This window comes from Periplaneta americana, chromosome 1 (assembly GCF_040183065.1).
Source record: "Periplaneta americana isolate PAMFEO1 chromosome 1, P.americana_PAMFEO1_priV1, whole genome shotgun sequence".
NCBI classification, from domain to species: Eukaryota; Metazoa; Arthropoda; class Insecta; order Blattodea; family Blattidae; genus Periplaneta; species Periplaneta americana.
Genome location: NC_091117.1, coordinates 45,742,237 through 45,763,798, shown reverse-complemented (window position 1 = coordinate 45,763,798; position 21,562 = coordinate 45,742,237). Strand labels below are relative to the sequence as shown.

Below are 21,562 nucleotides of genomic sequence, written 5' to 3'. Positions count from 1 at the left end.
TACAAATGGCTTTTAAGGAACCCGAAGGTTCATTGCCGCCCTCACATAAGCCCGCCATCGGTCCCTATCCTGTGCAAGATTAAGCCAGTCTCTATCATCATACCCCACCTCCCTCAAATCCATTTTAATATTATCCTCCCATCTACGTCTCGGCCTTCCTAAAGGTCTTTTTCCCTCCGGTCTCCCAACTAACACTCTATATGCATTTCTGGATTCGCCCATACGTGCTACATGCCCTGCCCAGATAAAATTACTCAGACATGTTATCTACTGTCCGTCCAAGTGGTTATGCCGCAGGATCGTAGAAAGGAGGGAAATCACGTGACAGTTAATTACTTAACGAGGCCCTTTTATTTAAGTTATTTTAAACAGTTGTATAATATTACGTAAACGTCCAATTCCTAACAGAAACTAATGTTTTCAGAAAAGAGCTAAGACAGCCCTGCTTTTACAGAGGGCAGTACAGAAGCAGGTGGGGGAAATCGGGATGCAACGTAGGCAAACGGACAGTACCTGTGCGAAAATATGATTCTATATTAAAAGTTCTCTTGCCACTGGAAAACGCGAACATATTTCTGGAACGTACTATACTCAGTAACTCAGTGCTGTTTACTGTAAGCGGCCTTGATTCTGTCTGGAGAACAGTTGAAACTTCATTAGTAGAAGGGGTGGGAGTGAAGTACATTCAAAAACTCAGGTACAATAAAAATTGAAGTAAAAATAAAATTATGTCCCTGTATACATTTGACAATTGTAATACAAGAAACTTTAGGCTTACTCAGTTATACTTGACAAAGTAGTGGTTTGTAAAGCATAATTAATATAATTTTTTATATAGTATTTGAAGAAAAAGAATATTGCAGTAATTTCGAAACAATAGAAAACGAACAGTCCACACCTGTGGAGTAACGGTCAGCGCGTCTGGCCGCGAAACCAGGTGGCCCGGTCGGGGCAAGTTACTTGGTTGAGGTTTTTTCCAGGGTTTTCCCTCAACCCAAGATGAGCAAATGCTGGGTAATTTTCGGTGCTGGACCCCGGACTCATTTCACCGGCATTATCACCTTCATCTCATTCAGACGCTAAATAACTTAAGCTGTTGATTAAGCGTCGTAAAATAACATACTAAAAAAAACGAACATAGTATTTCATTTTATGTAGTAGGTACTAATTAGACCTTATTCTTTCATTGTTCGTCAAGCATTATTATTTATTGGGACCATTGGTACACAAATGTTGAAGAAAATATACTCCCAATTAATTACATGCATTAGGATATTGTGAAGTTTTTATACCGAAATAATTTCCTTGCTGTATGTCAATATATATTAACATTAATATTAATAAATAATATAAATTAAGTTTAGAATTTAAATTCACATATAGTTTATTTGGAAAACGTTGAGAGCAAGTATCGACAAGTTGGGAGCATTACTGAAAAAATTAAAAGTGTAGTTCACAAGCTGTGAAGCGACGATATTCTATTTGTCAGGTTTAAAGATTTATTAATGTAAGTATATTAGCATAATATAGTGACGTGAGATAGAAAATTTGCCATTATATATTTTTCCAGAAAAATTTTCCGCCTTGCAAATAGTTACTTTCTTCGCTCCTTACAACCTCAAGAGCCTTACATATATTACTCACTATATTCTCATCACTTACCAGCTTATGAAATGAAAGTCGTAAGTCGTCTAATCTTTGATGGCTGTGATAGTACTGTTTATCTTTATTAATCTGATCTAAACTGTCACAACACTATTACTGGGCTGATGAAAGCCTTTCATTTTAAAATAATATTTTTTTTTTGCTGAGGAAAACATTATAACAATTATGTTATATGATTTGTAATTTCTCTACTTCGTTATCTGTGAACTTCTCACTTTATTTATAACTCATTCACAGACACAGGCAAATCAGTACCCATACTGAATCTGCGTTACTTAAAAAAAAGCTGATATGCTGTTGCAGGTCTGTATAGCCCTGTCGCGTTCCCTCCAAGGCAGTGGCCGGCAGATGCTGCAGTTGTGACGTAAGAGCCAGTCAGATCGCAAGAGCTTTGGAGAGCGAGCAGTTGAGTCTGTCTACAGTCTGTCACCCAATTACAGACACGAATAAGTATGTACAAATATTAGAAGAACTGAGTCAGGAATTTGATTGCAGATTTCAAGAGTTTGCAAATCTTCAATCTGATATTTCCATATTTGCGACAACATTTTCAGTGAATATTGACAGTGTTCCATCATCATTGCAACTGGAAGTCATTGATTTGCAAAATGATATTGAAATGAAAGACCGCTTTGAAAACAAAAAGGATCTATCTACATTTTATAGAAGATTTCCCCAGGCAAGATTCCCTTGATTGCATAGATTTGCTGCTAATATTCGGATCTACGTATGTATGTGAACAGTTCCTTTCTTGTATCAAGATCTGCAAACCACAACATAGAAACCACCTGTCTGATCTGTACTTGAAACATATTCTTCGCTTGTGTGTTAGCCAGATTATGACTTCAAATATTGCAAAATTAGTGCGCGAAAAAATAGGAAAAAAAATCTCGACAAAGCGTTTAGCTTGGGCACAGTAGTGACACAAAGTGATGGTGTGTTTCAAAAGTTGAAATATACTTTGCATACTAGGCCTACTCACCAAGAAAAGGCCTATGTAGTTAAATCTGTATATTATGTAGAGAAATGTGTGTTAAAAACCCTTGAACTGTTTTCAAGTTTCCGAGTAGACTAAGTGTTGCAGTACTGCTTAAAGTATTTATTTATATCCTTCTATGTTTATAGCAGTTTCGGAATTTCATTTATATATGCAAACGCTTCTGCAAGTGGCTGTATTATGAGTTTCATGTTATTGTAAGTACATTAAATTTGATTACAAACCAAAATATTTTGTTACATTGATTTATCAAGGTTGTACAGTTTTGTTTTCGTACAAATGTATTGTAATTGTGCTGTTCCCATACTACCTCAGAAGAATGGATCGCGCTCTGTCAGTGCATAGGCGCCGTACCACCACTGTTCAGTTGAACCTTCTCTCCACGCTGTGCTCAGTATGCAGAGATTGCCGAGCAAAGAGCAAGGCGGCTACGTCGTATGACGTCAAGAGCACGGAACATGCCGGTCACTGCTCCAAGGTGATTCACTCCCTCCAGGTAGGGGAATAGAAAGTGCACATCGCACAGAGACTACTGCACAATGTGCGCGACTGCACAATGTGCAGAGTTTTGGCATGCCTGTCCTAAGGCCTACTATACCTGGTAAGGTTTATCTTGTCTCAGTAGCAATAAAACCAAGTCCCTTCAAATGAGGCTGGAGTTTATAGAAGGGTTGTAAATTTTCAGGATTCCTTTCAAAACCTTGTTATTGTGCAGGCTACCGGAACTCAATTTCTTGAAAGACAAGCTCAGTGACGGAACTACACAGTGCGAAGAGAGATATTTTGTAATTTTATTTTGCGCTACAGAATGTATCAATTGGTCCCTTCCGTCACTGGATGGATGGACGGCATCCCTCCACTACCCCATTGCCATAACAATAGAGACGAAGTAAGACATATCTCCTTTCTCTCTCTTTTCACAGTGAGACAAGATAAATCACACAGACTCTACTGTCTTGAAATTGTATATCCATTTTCTGAGAGGGCGGCCGAAGCACCTCTTTCCAATATTAGGACTGGATTTTAAGATTGCCTTTTGAATATCGTATATCAAAACGACTTCTGAATTTAATAAGGAACATTTAATCACTATAGACACATATGGAATGTTTAATCAAATCTAATCGCCATTTTCGAAGATAATTTAAAGTGTGTTTTCGACGGTTTTATGACAAGAATATGTTCATTTGAATATGGGTTTTATCCCAAATAATTTTTATGTTATGATAATTGGAAACTCAACGAAAGGAGTTGTTTGTTATTAGGAAACAAATAAAATATAGAATATGCCGCAGAGAAGGCTAGTGTAAGTTTTATTTCATTAGATCATTAGACCGCAAGTTTTTTTTTCTTCCAAATTTAGCATCAGCGACCGAGACAAAGAGGGCAGAGGTGCCGTGTGATGTAAATATCTTTCATGTAATTTTTATCTTCATTTGCGAATTATTACTATTATTATTATTATTATTATTATTTATATTATTATTATTATTATGTATATTGTTTTATATTATTACACCTAGCTGTACCCGTGCGCTCCGCTGCACTTATTAGAAATAAATATTAATTACATAACTAAAATAGAACATTGGGTCCAGGGAACATTCGTGTTTGATAGAAGAATAAATCGTTTAATATGCTACTTAATTTAAATTCTATTTAAATAATTAAAATGCTATCATTTTGGTTCAGAGACCACTCATTTGGTGAAAAAATAAATCGTTTAAGATTTTTATAAATTAGTCTTGAATGCATCCTTTAATAAATCACTCCAAATTAATAGAGTTGTGTACGAAGATCATTCTTATGTTAACCTTACTGTACATATTTTTTTTGTTAAGTTTATTTTATTCACGCCTTAACATTTGTGGTCATGTCGCGTCTTTAGAATGTGTGGGTATATCAAGCAGGCCGTTTTTGAACAACGACACTATAATCTGAAGCGGAGGTGGAAATGTGATGTATTGTTATTTTAAAACTCTTGTATATCCTTAAAAATCAGTCCTATCAAAATTTTGCCTGGAATAAAACTTATCGAAAATTATTTGCAAAGAAACTTTTGTTATGTAACATTTTTCACAAAAATCAATAATAAGCGAGATATTTCGGTTTATTTATTCAGGTCCCCCTAATACCCCCCCTTTTAAATAAAGTATTTTAAATTCCATACAGCCTAAAATCTAAGTTACAACGAACTTAATTTATATTCCAATTTTCATCGAAATCCGTTCAGCCATTATGGCGTGAAAAGGTAACAAACATCCAGACAGACAGACAGACAGAGACAGACTTAAATATCAGTCCAATAAAAATTTTGCATAGAATAAAACTTATCGGAAATCAGTTTTAAAGAAACATTTGTTATGTAACATTTTTCACAAAAATCAATAATAAGCGAGATATTTCGGTTTATTTAATTCAGGCCCCGTTATAACACCTCTTTTAAATAAAGTATTTGGAATGCCATATAGCCTAAAATCTAAGTTACAACGAACTTAATTTTTATTCCAATTTTCATCGAAATCCGTTCAGCCATTATGGCGTGAAAAGGTAACAAACATCCAGACAGACAGACAGACAGACTTAAATATCAGTCCTATCAAAATTTTGCATAGAATAAAACTTATCGGAAATCAGTTTTAAAGAAACTTTTGTTATGTAACATTTTTCACAAAAATCAATAATAAGCTAGATATTTCGGTTTATTTAATTCAGGCCCCCTTATAACCCACCTTTTAAATAAAGATTTGGAATGTCATATAGCCTAAAATCTAAGTTACAACGAACTTAATTTTTATTCCAATTTTCATCGAAATCCGTTCAGCCATTATGGCGTGAAAAGGTAACAAACATCCAGACAGACAGATAGACAGACTTAAATATCAGTCCTATCAAAATTTTGCATAGAATAAAACTTATCGGAAATCAGTTTTAAAGAAACTTTTGTTATGTAACATTTTTCACAAAAATCCATAATAAGCGAGATATTTCGGTTTATTTAATTCAGGCCCCCTTATAACCCCCCTTTTAAATAAAATATTTGGAATGTCATATAGCCTAAAATCTAAGTTACAACGAACTTAATTTTATTCCAATTTTCATCGAAATCCGTTCAGCCACTATGGCGTGAAAAGGTAACAAACATCCATACAGACAGACAGACAGACTTAAATATCAGTTCTATCAAAATTTTGCATAGAATAAAACTTACCGGAAATCACTTTTAAAGAAACTTTTGTTATGTATTACCGGAAATCAGTTTTAAAGAAACTTTTGTTATGTAACATTTTTCACAAAAATCAATAATAAGCGAGATATTTCGGTTTATTTAATTCAGGCCCCCTTATAACCCCCCTTTTAAATAAAGTATTTGGAATGTCATATAGCCTAAAATCTAAGGTACAACGTACTTAATTTATATTCCAATTTTCATCGAAATCCGTTCAGCCATTATGGCGTGAAAAGGTAACAAACATCCAGACAGACAGACAGACAGACAGACTTAAATATCAGTCCTATCAAAATTTTGCATAGAATAAAACTTATCGGAAATCAATTTTAAAGAAACTTTTGTTATGTAACATTTTTCACAAAAATCAATAATAAGCGAGATATTTCGGTTTATTTAATTCAGGCCCCCTCATAACCCCCCTTTTAAATAAAGTATTTGGAATGTCATATAGCTTAAAATCTAAGTTACAACGAACTTAATTTTTATTCCAATTTTCATCGAAATCCGTTTAGCCATTATGGCGTGAAAAGGTAACAAACATCCAGACAGACAGACAGACAGACAGACAGACAGACAGACTTAAATATCAGTCCTATAAAAATTTTGCATAGAATAAAACTTATCGGAAATCATTTTTAAAGAAACTTTTGTTATGTAACATTTTTCACAAAAATCAATAATAAGCGAGATATTTCGGTTTATTTAATTCAGGCCCCCTTATAACCACCCTTTTAAATAAAGTATTTGGAATGCCATATAGCCTAAAATCTAAGTTACTACGAACTTAATTTATATTCCAATTTTCATCGAAATCCGTTCAGCCATTATGGCGTGAAAAGGTAACAAACATCCAGACAGACAGACATACAAACAACAATTTCAAAAAAGCGATTTTCGGTTTCAGGATGATTAAGTATACATGTTAACAATAAATTATTTTTGGAAAATCGAAAATTACCAGAAAAATTTCGGCTACAGATTTATTATTAGGAGACCTCAAAGGGAAATACTCCTATTTTCCATGCCAACATTTTCTTATTGTTAACAATAACAATACTTTATTTATTTATTTATTTTATTTATTTATTTGTTTTTATGTGCTGGACAACAGCCATCAGTCAATAAAAGTCCAGCACATTGATACAATCAATTCAATAAAATGAACAACTATGGTACAAATTAAATAACTGAGATAATAAGAAAATGAAGAACAAAGATTACAATGAAATAATGATAATAATAATAATAATAATAATAATAATAATAATAATAATAATACATTTTTATATGATTTTTGGAACAAATTGTGGGATACAATGCAGATTTTCCTGAGAAAATATGAACTTTTCACCAATATGGTATTACACTTTTTTGTTACATAAAACATGAGCTATTAGCTCTGAAAATCTGCAGGTTATTTCACTTTCACCCACCATGTATGCAATACATTTGGTTAATGTTAAAGCTTTATAAGGAAATTGACAATGGGCTGAGGGTCGGAAGACAAAAAGAGAAGAGGTAAATCAAGGTTGGAAAACGTATTATATGCATTTCACGTGTTAAATTTTATGTTACTTTGTTAACATGTTTCGGCCTGCTATTGGCCATCCTCAGAACTGTTGTTGCTGGTCTTGGCGCCATTTGTTTTGACTCCACATTACACTACACAAACACACCCCCACAGGAAACAAAACAAAAGGCGCCAAGACCAGCAACAACCAGTTCTGATGATGGCCAATAGCAGGCCGAAACATGTTAAAAAGGTAACAAAATTTAAACGTGAAAGACATATAATACGTTTTCCAAAATCCAAAGTGATATAGTGTTAAAAGTTGTGTAATCAGGATGTATAAATCAAGGTGTTCAACAGGAATGAGCCCTCTGACCAGTACTGTTTATCTGGATATAGGCTACATTGATGGAGCTACAAAGTGATAGGGAAAAAAGGTTTTATGGGAGGAATTTTTGAGAATAGATTCTTACTGAAAATATTGTGTTTGCTGGAGATATGGTTATATTCGACGATATAGAAGATGCATCACAAAGAGGGATTGGCATCCTTAATATTGGAACTTTTATCTATACTAATAATAAATCTGTAGCCGAAATTTTTCTGGTAATTTTCGATTTCCCAAAAATAATTGGTCCTAACATATATAATTAACCACCCTGAAACCGAAAATCGCTTTTTTGAAATTTTTGTTTGTTTGTCTGTCTGTCTGTATGTTTGTTACCTTTTCACGCGATAATGAATGAATGGATTTCGATGAAAATTGAAATATAAATTAAGTTCGTTGTAACTTAGATTTTAGGCTATATGGCATTCAAAATACATTATTTAAAAGGGGGGTTATAAGGGGGCCTGAATTAAATAAATCGAAATATCTCGCTTATTATTGATTTCTGTGAAAAATGTTACATAACAGAAGTTTCTTTGAAAATAATTTGCGATAAGTTTTATTTCTTAAAAAATTTTGATAGGACTGATATTTAATGAGATAAATGAGTTTTAAAATTAAAATAACTGCCATCTAAGGCCATGTAATGAATTAAAAAACAAATGACTTCGTCTATAAGGGGCCTTGGACAGCAATAATCGTAAGCTATGAAAGATAGCCTACAGAGAATGTTTCTGTGTTTGTATGAAGTAATATCGGAAGCTAAATTAACCGATTTGTATAATTAATTATTATTTCACCATTGGAAAGTGTAGTTTCTCTAGATGGACATAATGCTATAATGTTATTAGAGTAACTTCTGATTAATATAATATAATATAATATAATATAATATAATATAATATAATATTATATAATATTATATAATATAATTTAAGTTATTTGAAGGGTTCACAACCATAGTAGGCCAAGCGGCATTTACTGAATACGTAGAAAACAAGGGTTAAAATTAAGTTATTACCATAATTCAATGGAAACCTATAACAAGTAAAATAAAATATACACATTAAATCTAAATGATGTCAATGTTTATTAAACTATGGTTGCATGTAATAAAAATTAAGAAACAGTTTAAAAGAATTGTCATTGCACCAAATGAGTGTCTCTGGACCAAAATGATCGTATTTTAATTATTTGGATGCAATTTAAATTAAGTAACATATTAAACGATTTATCCTTCTATCAAACATGATTGTTTCCTGGATCAAACGTCCTATTTTAATTATGTAATTACTTTATATTTATTTCTAACGGGTGCAGCGGAGCGCATGGGTACGGCTAGTACAAAATAATAATATAACTTTTATTCAAAACAACAATAATCACTTTCTATTATTGAATGTAAATACTCCCGTCAACAATGGGATTTCCACTCCACACAGTAACACAGTATTCGTTAGTGCACTCCACAGACGACAATGACAATTTACTTGGATTATTGAGAACAACAATATACTGCTAATCTTAACTAAAGTTCACAAAGCACTATTTACAAATCAGAACTGTCAGTTCTCAGTTCACAGTTCGTTTGCCTCGGCTAGTTCTTCTAGCTCAGTCACTCGAGTTCACAGTATCTCGAACTCCAGACCTTCAGAGACAATCCACTGAACTTCGAACTCAGGTCCCCCAACTGCGGTCCACTGCACTCAAACTCAGGACTTCCGGCTCCCACAGTTACGGACACAACTCAAGTCGAACTCCGGTCTCGAAGCTGGCTTCACTGCTATACAAGACTTCCTTGCTGTCCAAAACTAGCATCGACTGCAACTAACTAACTGCTGGTAGCTCACTTGCGTCTCTTCGTTTATAACCAAACCATAGTTTCCAGAGAGTACGATTTAGCGATCAATCTCCAGATGCCGAGAAGATGGCGCCTCTCGATTTCTCTTGATTCCTTCCCTCATTACTTCCCCCTCTCTGCCGCTATTCCCCTTACGTCGCGCCTTGCCGCAGCGACCTTCGTTTCGTCTCCCCTCCGCGCCGCGCCCACAGCGCTCCAGGGAGTTCGCTTCTGCCGGACGCGCACGAAGTTCCACGAAGCGCCGAGATTATTCGGCCTGCCGTCACAATATGTAATGGAGACATTCAATTTGAAGATTGCAACCTCTAACACAGAGGGGGAAAACCATGTGTAATAATGAAAGACGGTTATAAACGAAGAAGTAATCGAACAAACTTTCAATTCTAGCAATTTTAGTATACTAGGTTTTAATCTGTCGTATAGAAGAGTCTATTCAATATGCCATTAATGTAAAGCAGAATAAACTTAGATAAATTAATAGGATCATAAAGAGAACCTAAAGAATTAAACATTAGACGAAATTAAACAAAGTGATGGCAATGTCTACGTAGTAATTTATTAATGTGAAAATTGGAAAATGGATACACACGATAAGAGTAAAATAGGATTAGCTTGTACAAAGTTCTTTAGATCACTTAGTACAAATATTAATAAAAATTTAAAATATATAGGATCATTCATGACTAATGACCTGCGCTTTAGGAATCAGTGCTATGGGTCATTCTGAGTATGAAATGCCACGTGAACAAGGATCTGATTATCAACCGTTAAGCAGATATCGAATCCTATGAAATTAGCTTCAGTTTTGGGCAGATCTAAGAGTTATTCACTTAAAATACACGTCATATATATTAATTCAAAATACCGTAGTAATCATAAGATAAACATACCTCAGTTTGAAAAGAGTTTTTGAAATATCCCTTATTCCTCTTCAATGCAATATATTATCTATATACTATCCGTGATATCTCTGCAGATAAGACCTTTATATGGCCTCTTTAAGTTTGCTGCTGAATATAATTCATACATCATTATTTTAATGCATTCTTCTGTAAGTTGATAGTTTTAAAACTGGTTGTGCATTTTTCTCTAAAACTACTGAATAAATTTACATGCAATTTTTACAGCGTTTCCTGCTGGTGCCCATGTTGTACAAAGTAAATCTACGGGTTTCAGAATATCACTCACATAACACGAGAAAATAAAGAAAATAACTGACATATTTGCATTGAATAAAATGGCAAAAATGTTAACAGAAGATCAATTATTTTTCCTATTCCACTAAGTGTGCAATATTTAACTAAATTTTTCTTTAGAATTTACAATATACATTACTTGATAACTTAAGAAAATACAAGGCATATGAGTGAAGATTATAGCAAGTAATGTGCACCTGAACAATGTGGTAAGTTACATTTAGCAAAGTAGGAAAACAGGCTATCAGTTAGGGCCTTTGGTTTGCATTGGGTACGAAACTAATTAGTTGTCTTTTATACCATTGAATTCAGAATGATTTATTATATAACCAACGACATTTTCTTTCAAATCTGAACAATAAAAGCCCAGAAATATTGAACTAAACTTTCTGTACTGATATTCTTTAATAGCACAAGCATCATTACCCAATCCCCTTAATTGTTTTTGTTTAGTCAACTGTCTGAAGACAGGCTCGAACCTCATAAATGACAAGAAGGCATCGCTTATGAGGCAACTAAGACAGGAGATAATGGGGTAGGGTGGCCAGTTCTTTTCCTCATTGCATACATCGCCGATTAGTAACTTATTACACTAGTCCGACTTTCGAAGTATACAAACAATTGTTCTTCCTCTGACACGTATCATCAAATGAAATGTACTACCTGATAATAGTTGTAGAGGGACTTCATTTTATTTTTACTTCAATTTTCATTCTACCTGAGTTTTTAATGTACTTCACTCCCACCCCTCATACTAGTAAATTTCCAACCGTACTCCATACAGAACTTTGCAGTCAAAGTAAACAGTACTGAGTTAGTGAGTATAGTACATTCCAGAAGTACGTTCTCGTTTTCCAGAGACAAAAGAGCTTTCAATATTGAATCATATTTTCGCACAGGTACTGTCGTCCATTGCCTACATCGCATCCCGGTTTCCCCAACCCTCTTCTGCTCGCCCCTCTGTAAAGGCTTGTGGCTGGGCTGTCTTAGCTCTTTTCCCGAAACATTAATTTCTGTTAGGAATTTGACGCCTATGTAATATTATACAACTGTTTAATATAACGTAAATAAAAGGGCCTCGTTAAGTAATTAACTGTCACGTGATTTCCTCCCTTTCTACGACCCTGCGACAAAACACTTTGACGGACAGTAGATAGCATGTCTGAGTAATTTTATCTTTTCGGATCGGGCAGAAGTGAAGATTGAATTTACAGTACGTAAGGTACCTACTCTTTTTATAGAGTAGGTACAGAATTATTTCAACATGAGTTACTAGTACGAAGAACGAAACTGGTAATTGAAATTAGGTACAATAGTCTATAGTGCGATAATATGCACAACAGAACGGAAGCCTGTATCGAAATGAACGGCCACTATTTTAAAAAATGTGTTTCAATATCCGTATTATAATTATTTTTCAATTTAACTTCTTTCTCTATTTTGCACGCTAATGTGCTGCAGACAGTATAATATACACTGCAAAATGAATACGTCTACATGGACAGCTCAGTTCGTGAGTAAAAACACTCATTGTTAATGCTGTACTGTATTTTGATTAAACAAATACCTAATGAAAATTATCAAACTCAAAATCGTGATATTTCCTAGTTTACGTAAATAGATGAACTACTTTTCTTCCCTCCTATATCCTGTAAATGTATTTGTTTGTATTTTACGCAATATCATCGAACTTCAGTCGTAGAAGGGGATAGCAAACGGTGTTTCCAGTTCTGAACCATTAATCCAAAGGTATAGGCAGGTTAATATTAGGAATGTTAGTAAATATACAATGATGCCCTTGGCCATATCAGCCAGAACCTCAATCAGAGGTACTTAATCTAATGCTACGTTTACAAGGCGACAGTTTAGAGAAGAGAGCTAGAGATTATAGCTGAGTATCACCGTGTAAACGGTCGTGAGAGCAGGTATCTCGTTGACTCTAATATCTAAATAGAGAGTCTAAATAGAGCGGCCTTGAAAACTGCTCTCGCCGTGTAAACACCCCGAACAGAGAACTCGCATATACTGTCAGCTCTCATTATAGCTACTCTAAATTAGTCAGCTAAGTTGAACTTTTTCATTAACTCTCGCAACTGTTGCGTACAAGATTATACAAGCTTGCGCATAACTCTTGAAATAAAGGTCTAAAGTAATAATCATGCTACGTTTGCACGGCGAAGTTCTGAAGAATCATGAGAGCTCTCTAACGGAGTGTTTACACGGTGACAGAATATAACCCATTAGAGAGCTCTCATGAGATTTATATAATTCTAAACTCTAAGTTACTCTCCGGACCGTTTACATGGTGCAGACAGTTTAGAGTGAGAGAAAATGTTGAGAGAGAGCATTTAGAGAAGAATAGGCTGGTCAGTGCGTTTTTATGACATCATCACCCATATAACTTCTGAGCAGTGTATCAGCAGTTGTGTAACCTGACCGCGCATAGCACTTGCATTACTAATATTGTTGGGTGAGTCATTATTTATTTATTCGTATAGAATACTATAATTGCACGAAGGACGGAGTTGATAGTCTTGATCAGAAATGTGCAAATTATAGCTCAAGTCGGCACGCATGTAATTTACATTCTATGACTCAGAGATGCATGAAAATAGTACAATGGTAAGAGAAACTCAAAAAGTTTAGTTGTGTTAACATTGTTTCCCTACTTGATAACACGCCTCATAATAGTGCATATAAACAAATTTCTTCATTGTTGAGGCGAAATGGCTGCTATAGACGACAGAAGAGCTTAATTTTCATGTGAACCAGTCGGTTATTAATGTGCAAAAGCATTACCGAACAAAGTTTGGTGCAGATCCACCCAGTGGGCCTAAAATCCGTAAATGGTACACAGATTTAAAGGCAAGATTCTTCGCAAGCGGTTGCGACTCCATCCATTCCTATTACGGTTGCTGCAAGCCCTAATACCAGAGGACAAAGTGCTACGAAGAAATTTTTGCACAAGTATGTAGACTTTAATTGAAAACGATGATGAATTTATTCGTTCCGTAGTGTTTTCTGACGACGTCACTTTTCAACTTTCTGGTAAGGTGAAGAGACATAAACCTTAGAATCTGAAGATCGGAAAATCCGCGTATCTACGTGGAACTTGACTATAGGCTTGATGTATGCCGTGTTACTAAGGGGGGACACATTGAACATCTTTAAGTCAAGAAACTAAACGTTTGAATTTTCTCTTTCCATTGGTACTATTTTCATGCACCTCAGATTCATAGCACGTAAATTACATGTGTTCGAAACCGGAAAGGTCTTTTGTAGGAACCCTGTATAAAGACAATGTTCAGACTTCCTGATGAAAGAAAGGCAACAGATGCAGCTGAAGAAGTGGTTCTTGAGAAGAAGAAAAAGAAGAAGTTGTGCTTTGTGCCCCCCAAAATTAAAGAGGAAAAAAATATTCTTTCTACAAGGGCCAAAGTCCAATTTACCTCCAATGTTTAAAAAAAAAAAAAGTGTGCAGAATTTGCGATGAAAATAACTGATTGCGTTTAAGCTCCTCAAAAGAGACCGAGTGTTCAAAGAAAAAAAAAAAAACAATTTTTCACATAACATTATTCATCTTCTTTCATTATATTGTATTTATAATGGTTCTACTAATACAGTGTAATAGTTGTGCCTATTTCGTTTTGTTAAATTATAATTATATTCTTGTTAACAGATACCGGTACAGACCCCACTGTACCAGTTATGTCATTTGTTTGTAATGTACTAGGTGAGCGTTATTATTATTAATATGATTAATTATCAATAGTATTAAAGGAATATAGACAATATTCCACATCAAGTGAATGGTGATAATAGCACAGTAATAATAATAATAATAATAATAATAATAACAATAATAATAATAATAACAATAATAATAATAACAATAACAATAAACAATAGTGATAATAATAACATAATAGTGATAATAATAGTAATAATAATAATAATATTATTATTATTATTATTATTATTATTATTATTATTACAGTTCGCACTTACTGGAGGTTATGGACCTTTCGCTGTACCTCCTCCAGCAAATAAATAAGCAAGAATAAAACCCACAAATTAACAGCTAAAACAATGGACCTTGCTAAAATTACGGCCAAATTACAATAAATTAACAAAATAAAAGCCAAATTCAGACGCCTCAACAGTCTCAGCTAATTTTGACAATGCCTGATTTCTCAAGGTCCTTATTCTTGCAATTTTTGTTAAGCACATTCCACAAACAACTTTCCAATTCATATGCTTCAATCAATCTTCGTGTCTTCGACACTCCATTGTTTTTGGCCGTCATTTATACTGCTTCTGTCGCGAGAGTTTATGAAAAAGTTCAACTGAGTTGAATAAATTAGAGTAGCTATAATGAGAGTTGAGAGCATATGCGAGTTCTATGTCCAGGGTGTTTACACGGCGAAAGCAATTTTCAAGGCCGCTCTATTTAGTCTCTCTAATATCTAATTAGAGTCAACGAGATACCAACTCTCAAAACCGTTTACACGGTGACATAGTTCGAACGGAACCTGGTGAAGCTTGACCTTGATCGAGAAACCAGTTCTACGGGTGGTTAAGAGTGGAAGGGGTAACGCTTGTTCAGTCTGGCTTGCGTCTCGGCACATAACATCGGTCGGTAGTCGATCCCACACCAAAATACTGTTCTCTCCCTCAAAGTTTCACCAGGTTCCGCACGAGCTATACTCAGCTATAATTTCTAGCCCTCTCTTCTCTAAACTCTCGCCGTGTAAATGTAGAGACGCAATTCCGCCGCTCAGAGCGCTGTTCGGTTCTAGATATTTGTAGCAGAACACTTATTGACATTGACATTTGGGGCATTTAAAGGACTCATCGTTGCGTATTAAATTCTTCGTACAATATTTTATGGTCAATAGACGTAAGTTCAAAACTTCTACGTCAAAATTATATTAAAATAAATGGTTGTCATTTTTGATATGAAAACATATTACATATTATAAACTCAGGCACTACCTTCCTGTTGTTCAATTCATACACCATACCTTTTCGAACATAATGAAAGAAACTTAATACATTTTACATGAGAAATGTAGTCTACCATTTTCATATGTTTATTTATTATTATTATTATTGTTATTATTATTATTCATAATTCATTCTGTTAAGGACAATTCCAGCAGAATTAATACAAGAGGGTGGAAGTGCATTATATAGCGAAATTTATAAACTTGTACTTGTTATTTGGGAAAAGGAAATTGTACCAGAACAATGGAATGAGTCCATAATTGTACCTATTTTTAAAAAGGGGGACAAAACCAACTGTTGTAACTTTCGAGGAATATCACTTTTGTTGACGTCGTACAAAATTTTGTCCAGTATTCTTTTGAGAAGATTAACTCCGTACGTAGATGAAATTATTGGGGATCATCAGTGCGGTTTTCGGCGTAATAGATCGACTATTGATTAGATTTTTTGTATTCGACAGATAACGGAGAAAAAATGGGAGTATAAGGGTACAGTGCATCAGTTATTCATAGATTTAAAAAAGGCATATAACTCGGTTAAGAGGGAAGTATTATATGATATCCTTATTAAATTTGGTATTCCCAAGAAACTAGTTCGATTAATTAAAATGTGTCTCAGTGAAACATACAGCAGAGTCCGTATAGGTCAGTTTCTGTCTGATCCTTTTCCAATTCACTGCGGGCTAAAGCAGGGAGATGCACTATCACCTTTACTTTTTAACTTCGCTCCAGAATATGCCATTAGGAAAGTTCAGGATAACAGAGAGGGTTTGGAATTGAACGGGTTACATCAGCTTCTTGTCTATGCAGAAGACGTGAATATGTTAGGAGAAAATACACAAACGGTTAGGGAAAACACGGAAATTTTACTTGAAGCAAGTAAAGCGATCGGTTTAGAAGTAAATCCCGAAAAGACAAAGTATATAATTATGTCTCGTGACCAGAATATTGTACGAAATAGAAATATAAAAATTGGAGATTTATCCTTCGAAGAGGTGGAAAAATTCAAATATCTTGGAGCAACAGTAACAAATATAAATGACACTTGGGAGGAAATTAAACGCAGAATAAATATGGCAAATGCGTGTTATTATTCGGTTGAGAAGCTCTTATCATCTAGTCTGCTGTCCAAAAATCTGAAAGTTGGAATTTATAAAACAGTTATATTACCGGTTCTTCTGTATGGTTGTGAAACTTGGACTCTCACTCTGAGAGAGGAACATAGGTTAAGGGTGTTTGAGAATAAGGTGCTTAGAAAAATATTTGGGGCTAAGCGGGATGAAGTTACAGGAGAATGGAGAAAGTTACATAACACAGAACTGCACGCATTGTATTCTTCACCTGACATAATTAGGAACTTAAAATCCAGACGTTTCAGATGGGGAGGGCATGTAGCACGTATGGGCCAATCCAGAAATGCATATAGAATGTTAGTTGGGACACCGGAGGGAAAAAGACCTTTAGGGAGGCCGATGGGAGGATAATATTAAAATGGATTTGAGGGAGGTGGTGTATGATGATAGAGAATGGATTAATCTTGCACAGGATAGGGACCGATGACGGGCTTATGTGAGGGCGGCAATGATCCTTCGGGTTCCTTGAAAGCCATTTGTAAGTAAGTAAGTAAGGAGAATAAAATAATGTGTTTAGGGTATAAACCTGTTGCTAGGAAGCGTAATGTGACCAACAGACTTTCCTTAATACTAATGACAATCCTCATAGTTGTGTCTTTTTTGCCAATTACAGGTGCGATGTGTAAGCTCCATGCGTGTTTTGGTGAGATATCCAGGGTTTTTCCCACGTAGATCTATTTCTCCTCTTCCTTCTTCAATTCAGAAGAATGGCACACTACAGCGGCAGAAAAACGTTGTGTTTCTGCCATAGTTGTAAACGCACTGACCAGCCTGTTCCTTTCTATATGCTCGTAACACTTTCCCTCTCTCTAAACTGTCTGCACCATGTAAACGGTCCGGAGAGTAACATTAGAGTTTACAGTTATATAAATCTCATGAGAGCTCGCTAATGGGTTTAGAGAAGCTATGTTCTGTCACCGTGTAAACACTTCTTTAGAGAGCTCTCCTGATACTTTAGATCTTCTCTCGCTCTAAACTGTCGCCGTGTAAACCTAGCATAAGAATGATATGAAATTGTTAGAAAAATATAAAAGGCATCGTCTTTGACATTGGAATAGCTGGTTTAACATATCATTTTAAACAACTTTTTTCAACCTGTTTCTTCATATCTTCTACCATGATAAACTTTTTTCCAATAGTTCCTGGTGTAAGTCGCTTGACGTCCTTTGATATAGCTACCAGTAACGTACACCTGCAGGTATTACCATATTTCGCGATGTTTATTAGTCTTAATGTTCAAAGTTGCTCCCTACTACCAATATGGACATAGTAATTATTGCAAAAGTTTTGGTGAGTTTAGTGTATATATTTTTCAATTATACCGAAATCCTGAAGGAAGCAGAGACAAAGCTTAAATTAACCACATCTGTCAACAGTAAGTAAATTTTTCATCTATGTGTAGAAATGATTATTATACATTAGTAATAATTACAAAGGCTTTTGTTTGTTTGGCGTATTTTTCAATTTACCGAAATCCTAAGCGAAGGAGAGTCAAAGCTTCAATAAACAGTGTACATTAAAACAGTCGATAGTAATAAAAATTCATGCTATGTGTAAACAGGGTTATGGCATAGGAATTATTGCAATACGTTTTGTGTGTTGGCGTTATTTTCTTCAATTTTAACGAAATCCTAAAGGAATCAGAGTAACAGCTTCAATAAAGAATATCTGTAAACAATAAAACTGTCGACAGTGAGTGAACATTTCTTCTATGGATTATGGAATAGTATTTATTGCAAAAGCTCTTGTGTGTTGGCGTTATTTTCTCAATTTTACCAAAATTCTAAAGGAAGCAGAGTAAACGCTTCAATTAACCACATCTGTAAACAATAAACTGTCGACAGTGAGTAAACATTTCTTCAGTGGATTATGGACATAGTAATTATTGCAAAACTTTTGTAGTTTAGCGTATATTTATTTTAATTTCATATAAATCCTGAAGAACGCTGAGTCAAAGTTTCAATTGACCAACATATGCAAACAACAAAACTGTTGACAGTGAGTAAACATTTATTTCATGTGTAGACAAGATTATGGACGTAGTAATTACTTCAAAAGCTTTTATATGTGTAGTGTACATCTTTTAAAATACCAACGAAATGCTGAAGGACGCAGAGTCAAAGAGTGAAGAATAAAACTGACGGCAGTGAGTAAACATTTCATCTATGGATTATGGACATAGTAATTATTGCAAAAGCTTGTATGATTTCGCGTATATATTTTTCAATTTCACCGAAATCCTGAAGGAAGGAGATTCAAAGATTCAATAAAACATAACTGTGAACAATCAAACAGTCAACAGTGAGTAAACATTTCTTCTATGTGTAAACAAGGTTACGGACCTAGTAATTATTACAAAAGCTTTGTGTGTTTAGCGTAGAGTTATAGATTTTTCAATGTCACCGAAAACAAAGGATGCAGAGTCAAATCTTCAATTAACCAAATCTAAGAACAGTAAAGCTATCGAGAGTGAGTAAACATTTCTTCTATGTGTAAACAAGGTTACGGACCTAGTAATTATTACAAAAGCTTTGCGTGTTTAGCGTAGAGCTATAGATTTTTCAATGTCACCGAAAACAAAGGATGCAGAGTCAAATCTTCAATTAACCAAATCTAAGAACAGTAAAGCTGTCGAGAGTGAGTAAACATTTCTTCTATGTGTAAACAAGGTTACGGACCTAGTAATTATTACAAAAGCTTTGTGTGTTTAGCGTAGAGTTATAGATTTTTCAATGTCACCGAAAACAAAGGATGCAGAGTCAAATCTTCAATTAACCAAATCTAAGAACAGTAAAGCTGTCGAGAGTGAGTAAACATTTCTTCTATGTGTAAACAAGGTTACGGACCTAGTAATTATTACAAAAGCTTTGTGTGTTTAGCGTAGAGCTATAGATTTTTCAATGTCACCGAAAACAAAGGATGCAGAGTCAAATCTTCAATTAACCAAATCTAAGAACAGTAAAGCTGTCGAGAGTGAGTAAACATTTCTTCTATGTGTAAACAAGGTTACGGACCTAGTAATTATTACAAAAGCTTTGTGTGTTTAGCGTAGAGCTATAGATTTTTTAATGTCACCGAAAACAAAGGATGCAGAGTCAAATCTTCAATTAACCAAATCTAAGAACAGTAAAGCTGTCGAGAGTGAGTAAACATTTCTTCTATGTGTAAACAAGGTTACGGACCTAGTAATTATTACAAAAGCTTTGTGTGTTTAGCGTAGAGCTATAGATTTTTCAATGTCACCGAAAACAAAGGATGCAGAGTCAAATCTTCAATTAACCAAATCTAAGAACAGTAAAGCTGTCGAGAGTGAGTAAACATTTCTTCTATGTGTAAACAAGGTTACGGACCTAGTAATTATTACAAAAGCTTTGTGTGTTCAGCGTAGAGTTATAGATTTTTCAATGTCACCGAAAACAAAGGATGCAGAGTCAAATCTTCAATTAACCAAATCTAAGAACAGTAAAGCTATCGAGAGTGAGTAAACATTTCTTCTATGTGTAAACAAGGTTACGGACCTAGTAATTATTACAAAAGCTTTGTGTGTTTAGCGTAGAGTTATAGATTTTTCAATGTCACCGAAAACAAAGGATGCAGAGTCAAATCTTCAATTAACCAAATCTAAGAACAGTAAAGCTGTCGAGAGTGAGTAAACATTTCTTCTATGTGTAAACAAGGTTACGGACCTAGTAATTATTACAAAAGCTTTGTGTGTTCAGCGTAGAGTTATAGATTTTTCAATGTCACCGAAAACAAAGGATGCAGAGTCAAATCTTCAATTAACCAAATCTAAGAACAGTAAAGCTGTCGAGAGTGAGTAAACATTTCTTCTATGTGTAACTTGTATGTGTCTAATAATGTCCTAAAGCAAATACATTAAAGCAGCTATTCGTTATCTATGGGGCCAACCCATTGCTGGATCCCGAGGGACAATTCGGTGGGTCCCGAAGAGGCACACAAAAATTTATATAAAACAAATTTGCATAATCGCCTACAAAATCGATTTATGTTTCGATAACTACGAAAATTTATTTCTTTACATTTCGAAGATAACTTATCATAGTCTTCTTGATTTTCCAACAACTAGTACACTAATTAATTAGGCGTCAATAATTACAAATGATTAATTTCTTTAACTCGTAGATATTATTATGATCTTTCGGTTGGGGTATTAAAGTTGTTTATGCCATTATTGACTACAAATGTAAATGAAAACGGAGAATTTTCTTGATTCATGGGATTTTACTTTCGATTTAAATGAAAAACAAGTACAGAAATAGACTTGTTGTGAAATATGTGCAATTACAGCCCACTTACTTTATGGTGACAGCTCGTCGACGCGAGAGAGGAGAAGGTTCGACTGTGGGAGGGAGACCGATCCGAGACCGAGCGTTTTCTGAATGGAGGGAGAGAAATACAGTCATATTAGAAATGAAGTCTCACGTTGCTCTCTCGCACGTTGCAGCGTCTGCATAATTTTGAGCTCCTGTCACTGTGTTCACTTCATACTCCGGAACAATAGTCACTAACAAAAACTAAAGAAATAAACTAACATGGAAATACAATGAGCAGCA

The 21,562-nt window shown here is 34.7% G+C and overlaps 1 protein-coding gene across 3 annotated transcripts in view; it reads left to right on the top strand.

Annotated features, from left to right (window-relative positions):
- LOC138695029 (uncharacterized) overlaps nt 1–21,562 on the top strand; it is an 87,097-nt gene that overhangs the window by 7,926 nt on the left and 57,609 nt on the right. The window contains exon 2 of one of the 3 annotated variants that reach the window (XM_069819372.1): nt 1,969–3,158. Coding sequence is in view for 2 of the 3 variants with exons in the window: in XM_069819363.1 (XP_069675464.1) it covers nt 18,249–18,363 (115 nt within the window). In the remaining variant the exon portion in view is untranslated. Of the gene's footprint in view, nt 1–1,968; nt 3,159–18,166; nt 18,364–21,562 lie in introns of those variants that run through there. The other 2 variants (XM_069819363.1, XM_069819354.1) reach the window with 2 other exon arrangements.